The sequence below is a fragment of the Protobothrops mucrosquamatus genome, unplaced genomic scaffold (genome assembly GCF_001527695.2).
Source record: "Protobothrops mucrosquamatus isolate PMUCROS unplaced genomic scaffold, P.Mucros_1.0 scaffold6336, whole genome shotgun sequence".
Taxonomy (NCBI): Eukaryota; Metazoa; Chordata; class Lepidosauria; order Squamata; family Viperidae; genus Protobothrops; species Protobothrops mucrosquamatus.
Genome location: NW_015392163.1, coordinates 38,524 through 52,352, shown reverse-complemented (window position 1 = coordinate 52,352; position 13,829 = coordinate 38,524). Strand labels below are relative to the sequence as shown.

Sequence of the window (13,829 nt, the reverse complement as noted above, 5' to 3'; positions counted from 1 at the left end):
TTTGGCAGCAATAACCTCAACCAAACGTTTCCTGTAGTTGCAGATCAGACCTGCACAACGATCTGGAGTAATTTTGGACCACTCCTCTTCACAAAACTGTTTCAGTGTAGCAATATTCTTGGGATGTCTGGTGTGAATCGCTCTCTTAAGGTCATGCCACAACATTTCAATCGGGTTGAGGTCAGGACTCTGACTAGGCGACTCCAGAAGGCGTATTCTGTGCTGTTGAAGCCATTGTTTTGTTGAATTACTTGTATGCTTTGGGTCATTGTCCTGTTGCATCACCCATCCTCTGCGGAGCTTCAGTTGGCGGACAGATGGTCGTACGTTTTCCTGCAAAATGTCTTGATAAACTCTGGAATTCATTTTCCCATCAATGACAACAATCCATCCAGGCCCTGAGGCAGCAAAGCAGCCCCAAACCATGATGTTCCCTCCGCCATGTTTTACAGTGGGGATGAGGTTTTGATGTTGGTGTGTTGTGCCTTTTTTTCTCCACACATAGTGTTGTGTGTTTTTCCCAAACAACTCAATTTTGGTTTCATCTGTCCACAGTATATTTTGCCAGTAGTGCTGTGGAACATCCAGATGCTCTTTTGCAAACTTCAAACGTGCCGCAATATTTTTTTGGGACAGCAATGGCTTCCTCCGTGGTGTCCTCCCATGTACTCCATTCTTGTTTAATGTTTTCCTTATTGTAGATGTGTCAACAAAAATGTTAGCATGTGCCAAAGATTTCTGTAGGTCTTTAGCTGACACTCTAGGATTCTTCTTTACCTCAAGAAGCATTCTGCGCTGTGCTCTTGCAGTCATTTTTACAGGACGACCACGCCTAGGGAGAGTAGCAACAGTGTTAAACTTTCTCCATTTGTAGACAGTCTGTCTTACCGTGGACACATGAACATCAAGGCTTTTGGAGATACTTTTGTAACCCTTTCCAGCTTCATGCAAGTCAACAATTCTTGATCGTAGGTCTTCTGAGAGCTCTTTTCTGCGAGGCATGGTTCACATCAGACAGTGCTTCTTGAAACCAGTAAACCCATAACAGGTGTGTGTTTTTAAAGGGCAGGACAGCTGTCAGCAACACATCCAATATCATCACACTGATTNATCACACTGATTGGAGTCAAGGTTGGCTCACTCCTGGCTCCAATTAGCTCTTGGAGATGTCATTAGGCTAGGGGCTCACATACTTTTTCCTCCCTGCACTGTGAATGTTTACATGTTATGTTCAATTAAACCATGGCAACATGTAATGTTTGTGTATTATTATTTTCAGCAGACTGTGTTTTTCTATTGTTGTGACTTAGATGACATTCAGAGCACATTTTATGACCAATTCATGCAAAACTCCGCGTTATCCCAAGGGGTTCACATACTTTTTCTTGCAACTATATACTGAGGATAGACTAACCTGTATGCAACCAAATCATTAGAAGGCTATGGGATAACTAGCAAGCCAGCCAGCCTATATTTCAGCCATGCAATATATCAAGGAAGCAATTTCTTCAGGTATTTTTTAAGAAAAACATTATAATAATACAATCTGATTTCTAATCTCATAATTTGTACAGAAAGTTGTGAAATCATACAGGTGGTTGTCACCAAGATGCATCTGCACCTCAGGCCATTTTGGGGACATGTCACTTGAAGCGCAATATTTTAATTGTAGCAAACCACTATCAAATAATCCACAAGACTTAAGTGTTACATATAGCTATATAATATTTATTTCAAACACAGAATGTCCATTTCTTTGATATCTAGTTAACTTACAATTAATTTTAAAACACAGTTCATTTCAAATTTCTGAAAATCCATACATAGCTGTTCCAATGAGCCTCAGACAGTAACCATTAACAGTTGCTTTCTTCCATAATAGTTCAGTACTATTCCTTATTATTACTCTTTTCAACATTTATTTCATTAACACCCTCTAATAGGCAAAATATCTAGGACAAACATTGTTGACTCCTCCTCCCCATCTTTAATCATACTTCCAAGCATACTTGGGACTCTGCAAAATTTGCTCAGTGAGTAATCAATCTACTGCTTGGAGTCCCAAAAACTTAAAGAGACTCTTCCTAGTTCAGGAGTAAAACCCAACTCAGCTCTAGGTAGAAAACAGTGAAGCACCCAAACACATTTGATTTTTGCAACCTACAATTCCCAACCTTTGCCCTGAATTGTTCTTATATTGACTCTTATGTTGACACCATTCGTCCATATGTTGCTACCCAAATTACACAGGGAAGGCTGAAATACACTGAATGGTATTATCCATATCAAGTTACTGTGTGCACCAAGAAACACCAGATATATAGTATTGCCCCATTAGATGTCTTAGAGAACAGAGACAGATTGCTTACCTTAAAACTGAACACAAACTTCCCGCCTTTATAGAATCCCTGTAAGGCAAGCATTGTACAGTTTAAGCAAGTATTGCTCCAAACAGAAGGAAACAACTCTCAGAAATATCAGTTGTGGGAAAATGGGAGGTGGGCAGCATTAAAGTTACAACAAAGTAATTCACTTTCCAATCCATCAACACAAACCATCAACTTCCCCACATTTGTCACTTCCACACACATCTACTTCACATTCCCAAATTTTGGAAATACAGTCAGCTACCCAACCTAGAATAGGCTTAAAAGATACATAAAATGGGGAATTCTTAGCTGCTGGGTGTATCTGTGCAAGCAGATGTAAAAATGGTAGCAGACAGACAGGACATCATGCTCAGAAGAGGAGAGAGTCTTTATTTGCTAATGTTCTGACAAACAAAAAACCCTGGGTATTTGGATCAGGAAAAGCTAGAAAGTTTTCATTGTGAGTCTTGAATGGGATTGCACTTCAACATTCTGGACTGGAGAGCAATTTGGGAGGGTTTCCTCCCAAGGAAAGCTGTCACACAGATCCATCTTCTGTACCTTTTGGACTGAGAAGTCCTCCAGACAATTATTCATGTTTGAATATTTCATGTGGATGTACAAAATGTGCTCAACATGACTTTGCTCTTGAAGACTACTCCATTTTGGACATGCCACGGGGTGCCCATGTAACACCTCAGCTCTGTGAGCTGCACTGGACACCAGTGGGCTTCCAGATGTTATTCAGGTATATAGGGCCTACCTATCTGAGGAATAACCCTGTAGTATCTTCAGTTCTGTTTGAGCTGAAAAAGTTGGCATGCTTTAGGTCCCATTGATTAAACAATGTCATCTGATGGGAACCCGGAAGGCCACCTTCTGTGTTGTAGCACCTACCCTCTGGCACAGCATCATCCCAGAGATTCATATTCCTCTTATCCTGGCCTCATTCAAATGAGCCCAGAGCCCTGGTTGCGCAATGGAAGATGCCTGGGGCACAGTGGCGGAATGGGACAATTTGGTGCAGGCAGCTCGCCATTGCCGAGTTGCCTCTGCCGACTCACTGCTGCCAAGTCGCCATAGAACTCAATACAGCCAACTCGCTCCAGGGACAACATGCCGCAGACGGCCGGAGGGAGAGCTGGGTAGGCGAGTGGGTGGGCAGAGTGCCGGGCGGTGGCAGCGGACAGGGGCTTCCCATTTTCACACCCCTCACTGCCACCAAGCTCCAGGCTGAAGAGGGCGGGGACGGCAGTGGTGGCAGAGCAGGTGGCAGCGGCGATGGACGGGGTGGGCGGTGGGGGCTTCCCATTTTCACACCCCCACCACCACTGCTGCCATGCCCCAAGCCCAAGAGGCTAGGCATGATGGCGGCAGGCAGGGCGGGTAGCTCCAATTTCACACAACCTTGCTGCCGCAGTAAGCTCTGGGCCGAAAAGGCCGGGGATAGCAGTGGTGGCAGTGTGTGAAAATGGGATGTCCCCAGCCATTGCCACCTCCCTGCCCACTGCCACCACCGCCGTCCCTGGCCTCTTCAGCCCACAGCTTGGCGGCAGTGGGTGTGAAAATGGAAAGCTCCCAGAAGCTGCCACCATTCTGCGCTCTGCCCACCCGCTCTCTGCCTGACACACTTTCTGTCCAGCTGCCCACTGTGAGTTGTCCTGTGGTGACTTGGCGGCGGTGAGCTGGCTGTGCTGAGTTGTCCTAGACCCACACAATGGTTAGAATGCAGTATTGCAGGCTAACTCTGCCCACAGTCTGGCGTTTGATCCTGACGGGGCTTGAGGTTGACTCAGCCTTCCATCCTTCCAAGGTCAGTAAAATGAGGGCCCAGATTGTTGGGGGCAATATGCTGACACTGTAAACCACTGAGAGGGTGCTGTAAAGCACTATGGAGTGGTATATAAGTCTAAGTGCTATTCCTATTGCTATTGCTAGCCCTAAAGCTAGACTCTGCCCCAAGGCCTTGGGTTAGGTTGAGTGGCAGGTCCCTTATGGGTATGCGTTATGATTGAGAAGGTGCTGGTTTTATTTTCTCAGGATATTTACTAGTTTTGTTCTATTGTTAATTTGTTTTTAATACTGTACTCTTCCCAGAGTCATCATTGAGTCAGGCAGCTTTACAAACGTGATAAATATTTCAAGTTTCTAAATTTTACACATGCAGCATGATCACTAAAAGGAAAACAATGAACTGGTGACTCATCAGGTCAATCTGAATGTACACAAGCCACTGCAAGGCAACTTTCCTCCTATAATATTCAAATAACATGAATCACAATTTGCAGACCTTTTTGGCTCTTGCCTTGAATAAACAAAATAGCAAAAGCCACTTTATAATGAACATATGCCAACAGGTTTATGATTCATGTCACCAAGCGGAAACTGCAAACAGTCTGCTGAGCTTGATTAACCTACTATAAGTTCCTAGATAATATAGGAACTAAATTAGATGTCAGATTCAGTGCTTTATAATTTTAATGGATCAAAAACTCACTTAACTCTCAAGTGGTAAGATGAAAGCTGCTCCCCCAAACATAGTGAATGCAGCCAGAAAAACTACTAAATTTAAATTACATATGAATTAAATTTAGTTGATAATAATCACTTTCCAGTGTTGTATTTAATGGTGTCCATTTCTGCCACATTTAAAATTACAACATGGTAACCATTTTTGGAGATCTCAAGGTCTACAGCTAAGACTTTCAGAAGATACATATAACCTGGTAAATTAGGTTTTGCATCTCTATTTAATGGTCCAAAGAGACCTATGCTGATTGACACTCTTCTTTTTCCCCTAACATCTCACACCTTTGAACCATGACAAGGTAGAATTAAGATACCAATTCACAAATTGATTAAAAATAGAATACCTTGAAGTTCTCCTTACCCTCTTCTAATGCCAACCATCTCCCCATTTTAGAATAAGTTAGTTTGCAAAGACATTTTTGCCTACCTTCAGAGCTAACTTATGTAAAAAATGGACCACATTGCATTCAAAATGTGAATTTTAAGCAATAATGATGGACTTAAAGCACAAAAGTAAAAATATCAGACATACTGTATACTGATATGTTAATATCACAGGAGACATTGGCCTGGTGAATCACCCCACTCATGAAATTTCTCCAAAGTAACCAGCTATGGATAACATGCTACTTAAGACCATGCTTCTGAACAGGTGACACATTCATGTGGTGTAGCCATACCCATTTAGATAAAAAAAAGCCACACTGACTTCTAAGCAAGTAAATTCAAAATTCAAACACAGCAAATAGATGATTTGGGGAAATCTTTTACTATAATTATCCTAAAAACAAAATATAAGAAAAGCTGAGCAGACAGGTTTAGTATTTATGGTGCAGTGACAAGCTAAGAAGGATACATATAAGAAGTAAATAAATATGGCAGGATGCAATGAACAACATCGAGGGAATATCCCAGGACACTGATCCCTTCAATGTACTACAGGTAGACCTCGATTTATAACAGTTCATTTAGTGACCAAAGTTATGGCACTGAAAAAAGTGACTTATGACCAGTTTTTACACTTATGACCGTTGCAACATCCCCCTGGTCACATGACCAAAATTCAGATGCTTGGCAAGTGGTTCGTATTTATGACGGTTGCAGTGTCCTGGGGTCACATGACCCCCTCTTGCGATCTTCTGACAATCAAAGTCAATGGGGAATCCAGATTCACTTAACAACCATGTTACTAACTTAACAAATGCAATGATTCACTTTAATAACTGTTGCAAGAAAAGTCGTAAAATGGGGCACATTCACTTAACAAATGTTTCACTTAGCAAAATAAATTTTGGGCTCAATTGTGGTCGTAACTTGAGGACTACCTGTACTCTCTACAATTTCAACTACAAGAACCATGATTAAAGCTATTTTCAATAAGTATTATTCCCCAAACCAAGTTCTATCACTCATCCCTTATACAGAGAAAAACACAAAAGTGGAGGTGGGAGAAACTCAGCCAGCACTGGGCACAGCCTACTAACGCACTGATTATGGGGCTCAGAGTATGCAATACCATGTTAAACAGTTAAACAGTTCCTTCCTATGCCCACATCACTCACCTCATCAGGGCAGATAACTAGCTTGAAGTTGAGAAGATTGTCCTGGTCTGAAAAGTCTATTTCACATGTTTTTGGCAAATTAAGTTCGTTTATATCTGGCAGGAAAAGAAGAAATTGTCAGTTTAGAGAAGGTAGCTGGTTACAAGCCTCTATTTCTAAACCAAAATATATAATTGCTCTTTATTTTGATCATTAGCTCAACACTGATACATTTCTTTGAAAAGTTTTGTTAATTGCGAAGTCGTGTCCGACCCATTGTGACCCCATGGACAACGTTCCTCCAGGCCTTCCTGTCCTCTACCATCTTCTGGAGTCCATTTAAGCTCACGCCTACTGCTTCAGTGACTCCATCCAGCCACCTCATTCTCTGTCGTCCCCTTCTTCTGTTGCCCTCAATCTTTCCCAGCATTAGGCCCTTCTCCAATGAGTCCTTCTTTCTCATTAGGTGGCCAAAGTATTTGAGTTTCAACTTCAGGATCTGGCCTTCTAAAGAGCAGTCGGGGTTGATCTCTTCTAGGACTGACCGGTTTGAATGCCTTGCAGTCCAAGGGACTCGCAGGAGTCTTCTCCAGCACCATAGTTCAAAGGCCTCAATTCTTTGTCGCTCAGCCTTTTTTATGGTCCAATTTTCACATCCATACATTGCAACTGGGAAAACCATGGCCTTGACTATACGTACTTTTGTTGGCAGGGTGATGTCTCTGCTTTTTAGTATGCTGTCTAGATTTGCCATAGCTTTCCTCCCCAGGAGCAAGCGTCTTTTAATTTCTTGGCTGCAGTCCCCATCTGCGGTGATCTTGGAGCCCAGGAAAATAAAATCTCTCACTACCTCCATTTCTTCGCCATCTATTTGCCAGGAATTGAGAGGGCCAGATGCCATGATCTTGGTTTTCTTAATGTTGAGTTTCAAGCCAACTTTTGCACTCTCCTTCTTCACCCGCATCAAGAGGCTCTTTAGTTCCTCTTCACTTTCTGCCATTAGAGTGGTATCGTCTGCATATCTTAGGTTGTTGATATTTCTCCCGGCAATCTTAATTCCAACTTTTGATTCATCTAGCCCTGCCTTTCTCATGATGTGCTCTGCATATAAGTTAAATAGGCAGGGCGACAGTATACAGCCTTGCTGGACTCCTTTCCCAATTTTGAACCAATCAGTGGTTCCGTGTCCAGTTCTCACTGTTGCTTCTTGACCCGCATATAGGTTTCTCAAGAGACAAATAAGATGGCCTGGTACTCCCATCTCTTTAAGAACTTGCCACAATTTGTTGTGATCCACACAATCAAAGGCTTTAGCATAGTCAATGAAGCAGAAGTAGATGTTTTTCTGGAACTCCCTAGCTTTCTCCATGTTCCAGCGTATGTTGGCAATTTGATCTCTAGTTCCTCTGCCTCTTCGAAATCCTGCCTGTACTTCTGGTAGTTCTCGATCCACATACTGCTGGAGTCTAGCTTGTAGGATTTTAAGCATAACTTTACTAGCATGTGAAATGAGTGCAATGGTGCGATAGCTTGAACATTCTTTGGCATTGCCTTTCTTTGGAATTGGAATGTAAACTGACCTTTTCCAATTCTGTGGCCACTGTTGAGTTTTCCAAATTTGCTGGCAAATTGAGTGTAGCACTTTTACTGCATCGTCTTTTAAGATTTTGAATAGCTCAGCTAGAATACTGTCACCTCCACTAGCTTTGTTGTTGCTCAGCTTTCCTAAGGCCCATTTCACTTCACATTCTAGGATGTCTGGCTCGAGGTCAGTGACCACCCCATCGTGGTTATCAGGGACGCTAAGCTCGTTCTTGTATAGTTCTTCTGTGTAATTTTGCCACCTCTTCTTAATCTCTTCTGCCTCTGTTAGGTCCCTGCCATTTTGGTCCTTTATCATGCCCATCTTTGCATGAAACGNAAGCTTCCTCAGACAGCCATTTTGCTTTCTTGCATTTCTTTTTCTTTGGGATGGTTTTAGTTGCTACCTCTTGTACAATGTTGCGAACCTCCGTCCATAGTTCTTCAGGCACTCTGTCTATCAGATCTAATTCCTTAAATCTATTTGTCACCTCTACTGTATATTCATCAGGAATATGATTTAGTTCATACCTGAGTGGGTATGAAAAGGGGAAAAAAACCTAAGTCAACAGTTTCTTGACTACAAGACAGGAAAATAAACTGGCAAATTTGATCCAATCTCATGACGTTCTAATCTTCCTAAAATGGCTCCAGGATAGCTTGTTGGAAATTTTGGTTCACTGTATATCCTACAAAAATGAAACAAAATATGTGCAGGTGCACAAGAACTGACAAATATTAAGGGACAATCAAGTTACTGTAATATAATGAAAATGTAAGTTATAGGCATGGATTATTCTGAATGAGGAGTTATTTTAAACAGGATATTTGAAATTACAAAAGATTCCATGTGTCCAAGATTAATAGAAAACACTTCATAGCCTAGTCCAGGGGTGTCAAACTGCCGGCCCACGGGCCAGATGCATCATAGCAAAACCGTGCCCACCCCATTGCCAGCAATGGCAAAAAAGTCGCAATACATCACGTGACGTTGCGAGTTTGACACCCCTGGCCTAGTCTAACTACAATTGTTTATAATAAAGCATAAAAAATGGAGTTGTACAATAGCCAAAACTTAGCAATATACAGTTTGAGGTTTTCATGTATCCGCAAGTTACTAGCCTATTATAGTGTTTATAACTTCATCCTATGAAGAAAATCAGACTACCATAGCTTTGCGAGTTTGAAAAGCCAGACTCCTAATATCCAAGAGTTCTGGAAGTAAAAGAAATTAGGACCTGCCTAGTTCAATGATTTGCCATGAACTCATCAAGCAGCCACTAGCAGGAAGGGCTTTTCCAGTCACACTTACCAAAGCTTGGCTGCTATGATCATCACTAAATATATTGAGAAAAATCGAAGCACTAAGGCACCACCATACAAAAATGAAAAAAAAAACCCGTGATGTTCATCAACGGGGGCAACTGAGACAGCAAGCCCTCGGTGGGCAAAGTCTTAATGCTGTCGTCGACAGGAGGTACCTACAATAATACTAGCTGATCCTTGCGGCACGGAAGAAAAAACAGGAGCACCACTGCCCTCACCGGCCTGGCTTTTCTTTCTTCCTAGAAATAAATGCAGCTACCCATCTGTCTCTCGACCTTCCCTCTAACCTTTCTGGATGCGGAGCTGCGCGGCAGACGCTTTCTTGCTGGAGCCTTTGGTGCCGCCAGCCGATTCCTCCTCCTTCTTCTGCTGTTTCAGCGAGAATAGCTTGATCATATTGGCTGGCTCCTGGTGGCTTGGCTAACTGTTCTTTGGCCCTTCCGGCCCCGACCTCGACCTCTCCCAGTGGTTACCGCAGCCAGGCCCAACACAATACTGCCCGGCTCTTGAGAAAAGAGAGGGAGCGAAGGGGGGGGCAGCGACTCCCGCGGCCTGGCCTCGCTTGGCCGGCCGAGAGAGACGGGACGATGACGGCGAGGAGGCCGAGCAAGGGAAAGGACCAAGCAACCGGGGGAGTTCCACCTCAGAGCGGCGCCGCCGCTTCTCCTATTGCTTACTCCGTGTGTAAGTCTGAATGCAACGCACAGCCTCCTTCGGCCCTTCCCGGAAGAACGTCGACAACTTCCGCCATACAAGCTCCGCCTACTTGCCAACTCTCCGAAAGGACTTGGCTGCTTTCGGTGGAGACAAGCGACGCTTACAGAAGCTCTCGGCCTTTCCAGTGCAGGGCTCGGTCCTCCTTGACGAGTCAAAGGAGCTCTAGGGGCTTTCCGATTCGGCTTTGTTTTCGGTTCCGGCTGACGGATCTGTGGCAGGAATTTCCGGCTCTCAAGTTAGAATTCTGGGACTCCCAAGAGTTACAGGCGTCATAGCACTTTTCCAAGATGTCAGCTTCCCAATTGAATATGGCAATATGCAGGGCAAGCAATGTGGAGAAAAAAAAATATCGAAGTTTCATTTCAGTGTAGTTGTTTAAAATCTCGTCTCAGTAAATGTCCTATGAATTCTGGAAGAGGAGTAAAGATACTTCTCTGAGCCCCCTTTCGCACTGGGCGTTTGCCCCCGCATAACAAAGGCGTCCACGTGCATAACTGAAATAAGGGCTTGCGGGGAAACCTCTTGCTTTGTCTCTTTACATTCAATGTGCTCACGCCGCAGTTACCAGAAAATGTTTCTGTTTCAACCAGATAAACATTTGGATCTGGCAGACGCAGCGGAAATAGTTTCCACAGAAATCCGTGTACAGGTTTCGCTTTTCTGCAAATCAGCTTCCCCAATTAAACAAAACAATGTTATGGCGGGTACTTAAGTTATGCGGACGTCCATGAGCGTCCACTAGTTCAAATATATTTAAATAGCTTTATTTTCAAGGCTTTTTCTGCTGCTTTCTTGCAATTTCTACATGTCTTCAACAGCAATAATGAGCCTTCCACTATTAGTGTAAGCATTTCGGAACTACTGTACTTTATATACATACTTTTTGCGGTTGCATATTGCTCAGCTCGAACAGGGAATGAACTTTTGGAAACAACCACATGCAATGCCCTGCTTTCTTTTGCAGAAAGTTGCAGTTCTGAGGTGTTTCTTTCGTTTGTGTTCATTCGGTGCCCCAGCTACATGGCAGTATATAGCCAACCTTAACTGCTCTTGGCGCCAATCAAGTATAATTGATTAGTACCATACCTTCCTTGAAAAATCACTACTGTGGGATCATCCCAGGATTGTAGGTTGGACTCTGAAGTGGCAAAAATATCCCAGAAGGCAATGGGAAACTAATTTTGTACACTTGCCAAGAAAACTACAGTACAAATCTCCTTTTGACTTGACCAAGAATTATTACTCATTCAGGGCTTAATTATTCTGATGACCCACTACAGGTAGTCCTTGATTTATGACAATTGGGACCATAAATTATGTTGCTAAGTATGGCATTTGTAAAGTGAGGGGGTGCCTGATTTTATTACCTTTTTCACCAGGTGTCGGAATCAGAGACCAGTCATAGCAGGATGCCAATATATCTCTCACTGCCTTTCGCAGCGTTTATTGCTTTATACAGTTTTCCAAGCAGCAAAAGATAACATAGCAACAGCATAGCAACGGCATTTTTATTGGTAGATTCTCCTTGTCAATCCTTAAGAATATATCAGCCAGGGGCACCAACCAGGGGCAGTTTTCTGCTACATCCTGTTGGTGTGAATGAGATGAAATCATGTGAACCAGGTGAAATCATGTACCAGCCTGGGGTAGTTTCCTACATCACCATGGCAATATGAACGGGGTGAGATCATGTATTTGAGCTGAGGCAGTATGCTGCACACGAACTTTACATGACCTCTATCCCTACATCTCACTCTTTTTTGTTTTGTTAGACGAAACATCGTCGTAAGAGGGGTTAGTAAAAGTTTGGGTGGGATGACAGCTGCTGTTGCCAAAGGGCAACTGTTAATAATCAAACAAAAGCAAATGATGGCTAAGGAATTTGCAGTTAAAACCGCAAAAATGGCAGCGCATAAGTTCTCGGGGGTTTGTTCTACTTGCTGCTGCTGCAGCACTGCCTGTGCTTTGGCGGTCAGGTTCTTCACATCTCCCCACGTCACTGGCCGACTGGTCGCTGTGCCATCTGTAGAGTCACCCTTGCCATTTCTGCGACTGGATCCAGGGACTGGTGGCACGACATCCTTGGCTGCGCGGACGCAACGCGCTGGAATCCACAAAGGTCCTGTAGGAGCAAGCACAGCAGCATAGCCTCGCCCCCAAGTGATCAGAGGGACCAGTCCCAACCATGTTTTGTCTGGTAATGCCTGATAATATACCAGAGGCGGAGGCAAGCTTGTTTTCTGTTGAAAGTGTCTCTGATAAGCGGTGGAATTTTGAATGGAAACATTCAATTGGTTTAATGTAAATAATACTTTTTTAACCTGTTGTGTTACCCACGACAAATTGGGTACCCTAGAGCCCTCCTTTTTTATTTGTTTGTGGAGGCAGTCCTTAAAGGACCGATTAGCACATTCCATGATGGCTTGACCCGTGAAATTATAGGGGAGACGATGAGTAAGAACAATATTCCAGGTTGTACAAAATTGCAAAAAGGCCATTGAAGAATAGGCTGGCCCGTTATCAGTTTTTAAAGAAGAGGCCCAAGGCTGTAATGGCCAAAAAAAGATGAGAAATAACATGATTAGCTGTTTCCCCTCGTTGAGGTGTGGCCCAAATTGCTCCTGAATAGGTATCAATAGATAAATGAATATACTTCCAAGGAGCCAAAGAGGGAACATGGGTAACATCCATTTGCCATAGTTGATTGGAGGTGAAACCACGGGGATTAACTCCCGTGTCCCCCAAAGGAGATGCCCCAGAACATTGGGGACAGGATGAAACAATCTGCTTGGCTTGGTCGAGTGGAATATGACAAGCTTGTGCCAGCCCCCTAGCATTTTGATGAAAAAAGAGTGACTGAAAAAAGGGTCTGAAAACAAAGTGGGTAAGACGTGAACTGCAGTGTCAGCATGACTATTGCCTTCAGAAAGAGGCTCAGGAAGGGAGGAGTGACTGCGTATATGAGAAACAAAGTATAAGTGCTTTCGATCTTGTAGCAGCTGCTGCAAAGTTAAAAACAAAGCCATGAGATTGGGGTCAATCCTGGGTGTGATGTAAGCACCTGGAAGATTAAAAATAAGTTGACACACATACTGAGAGTCAGAGATTAAATTAAAAGGCTGTTGAGAAAAGGTGTGAAAGGCTAAAATAGCAGCAGATAATTCTGAGCGTTGCGGTGAAGATTGCACTGCAGTGTAGGACACTTTCCAGGTATCATGAGAATCCTTATAAGCAATTGCTCCTCTCATTCGCCCTCCATCAGAAAAAACAGTAGGAGCTTGCGACAATGGAGAAGGAGAAAGTGGGCGGACAGGAAAGGAAGAAGTCATTAAACAAGCAAGCCGAGGATCCTTAGGCAAATGATATGAAATACAACCAACATAGTCAGTTAAAGCAGGGCTTTTCAACCGGTGGTACGCGTACCACTTGTGGTACATTAATGAGTGGCAGGTGGTACGCAGCCCTGCCTAGCCAAGTGTAGTGGGGGAGGGAAAGAGCCAGCACAGGCAAGGACTTACAGTGAGAGAGTCCTCTGGAGCTGCAAAGGCCCCAGGCTCACTTCTGGCTCACCCTCCCCCATGAGAAAGGAGGGGGGCGGAGACAGGAGAGCCTATAAAAGGAGGCAGTTTGGGCAGGAGAGGGAGAGAGAAAGAGAAAAAAAGCAGCAGCCTTGGGAGGAGGCAGAGTCAGCTGCACCGAAGGGGAAGAAGAAGGAGGAGGAGGGTAGGGGGAGAGGAGATCAAGCAGGCTGGCCATGAGCTGATCT

At 43.7% G+C, this 13,829-nt stretch overlaps 1 protein-coding gene across 1 annotated transcript; it reads right to left on the bottom strand.

Moving 5' to 3' along the window:
- Positions 1-2,285: 2,285 nt before the first annotated feature.
- LOC107300190 (NEDD8-conjugating enzyme Ubc12-like) lies at positions 2,286-9,868 on the bottom strand. The gene is made up of 3 exons (XM_015829530.1): positions 9,634-9,868; positions 6,461-6,555; positions 2,286-2,408 (listed from the first exon to the last, which is right to left on the bottom strand). Exons 1-3 carry the CDS (start codon positions 9,740-9,742, stop codon positions 2,286-2,288), a joined length of 327 nt encoding a protein of 108 aa, XP_015685016.1. The 5' UTR covers positions 9,743-9,868.
- Between the last annotated feature and the right edge of the window lie 3,961 nt (positions 9,869-13,829).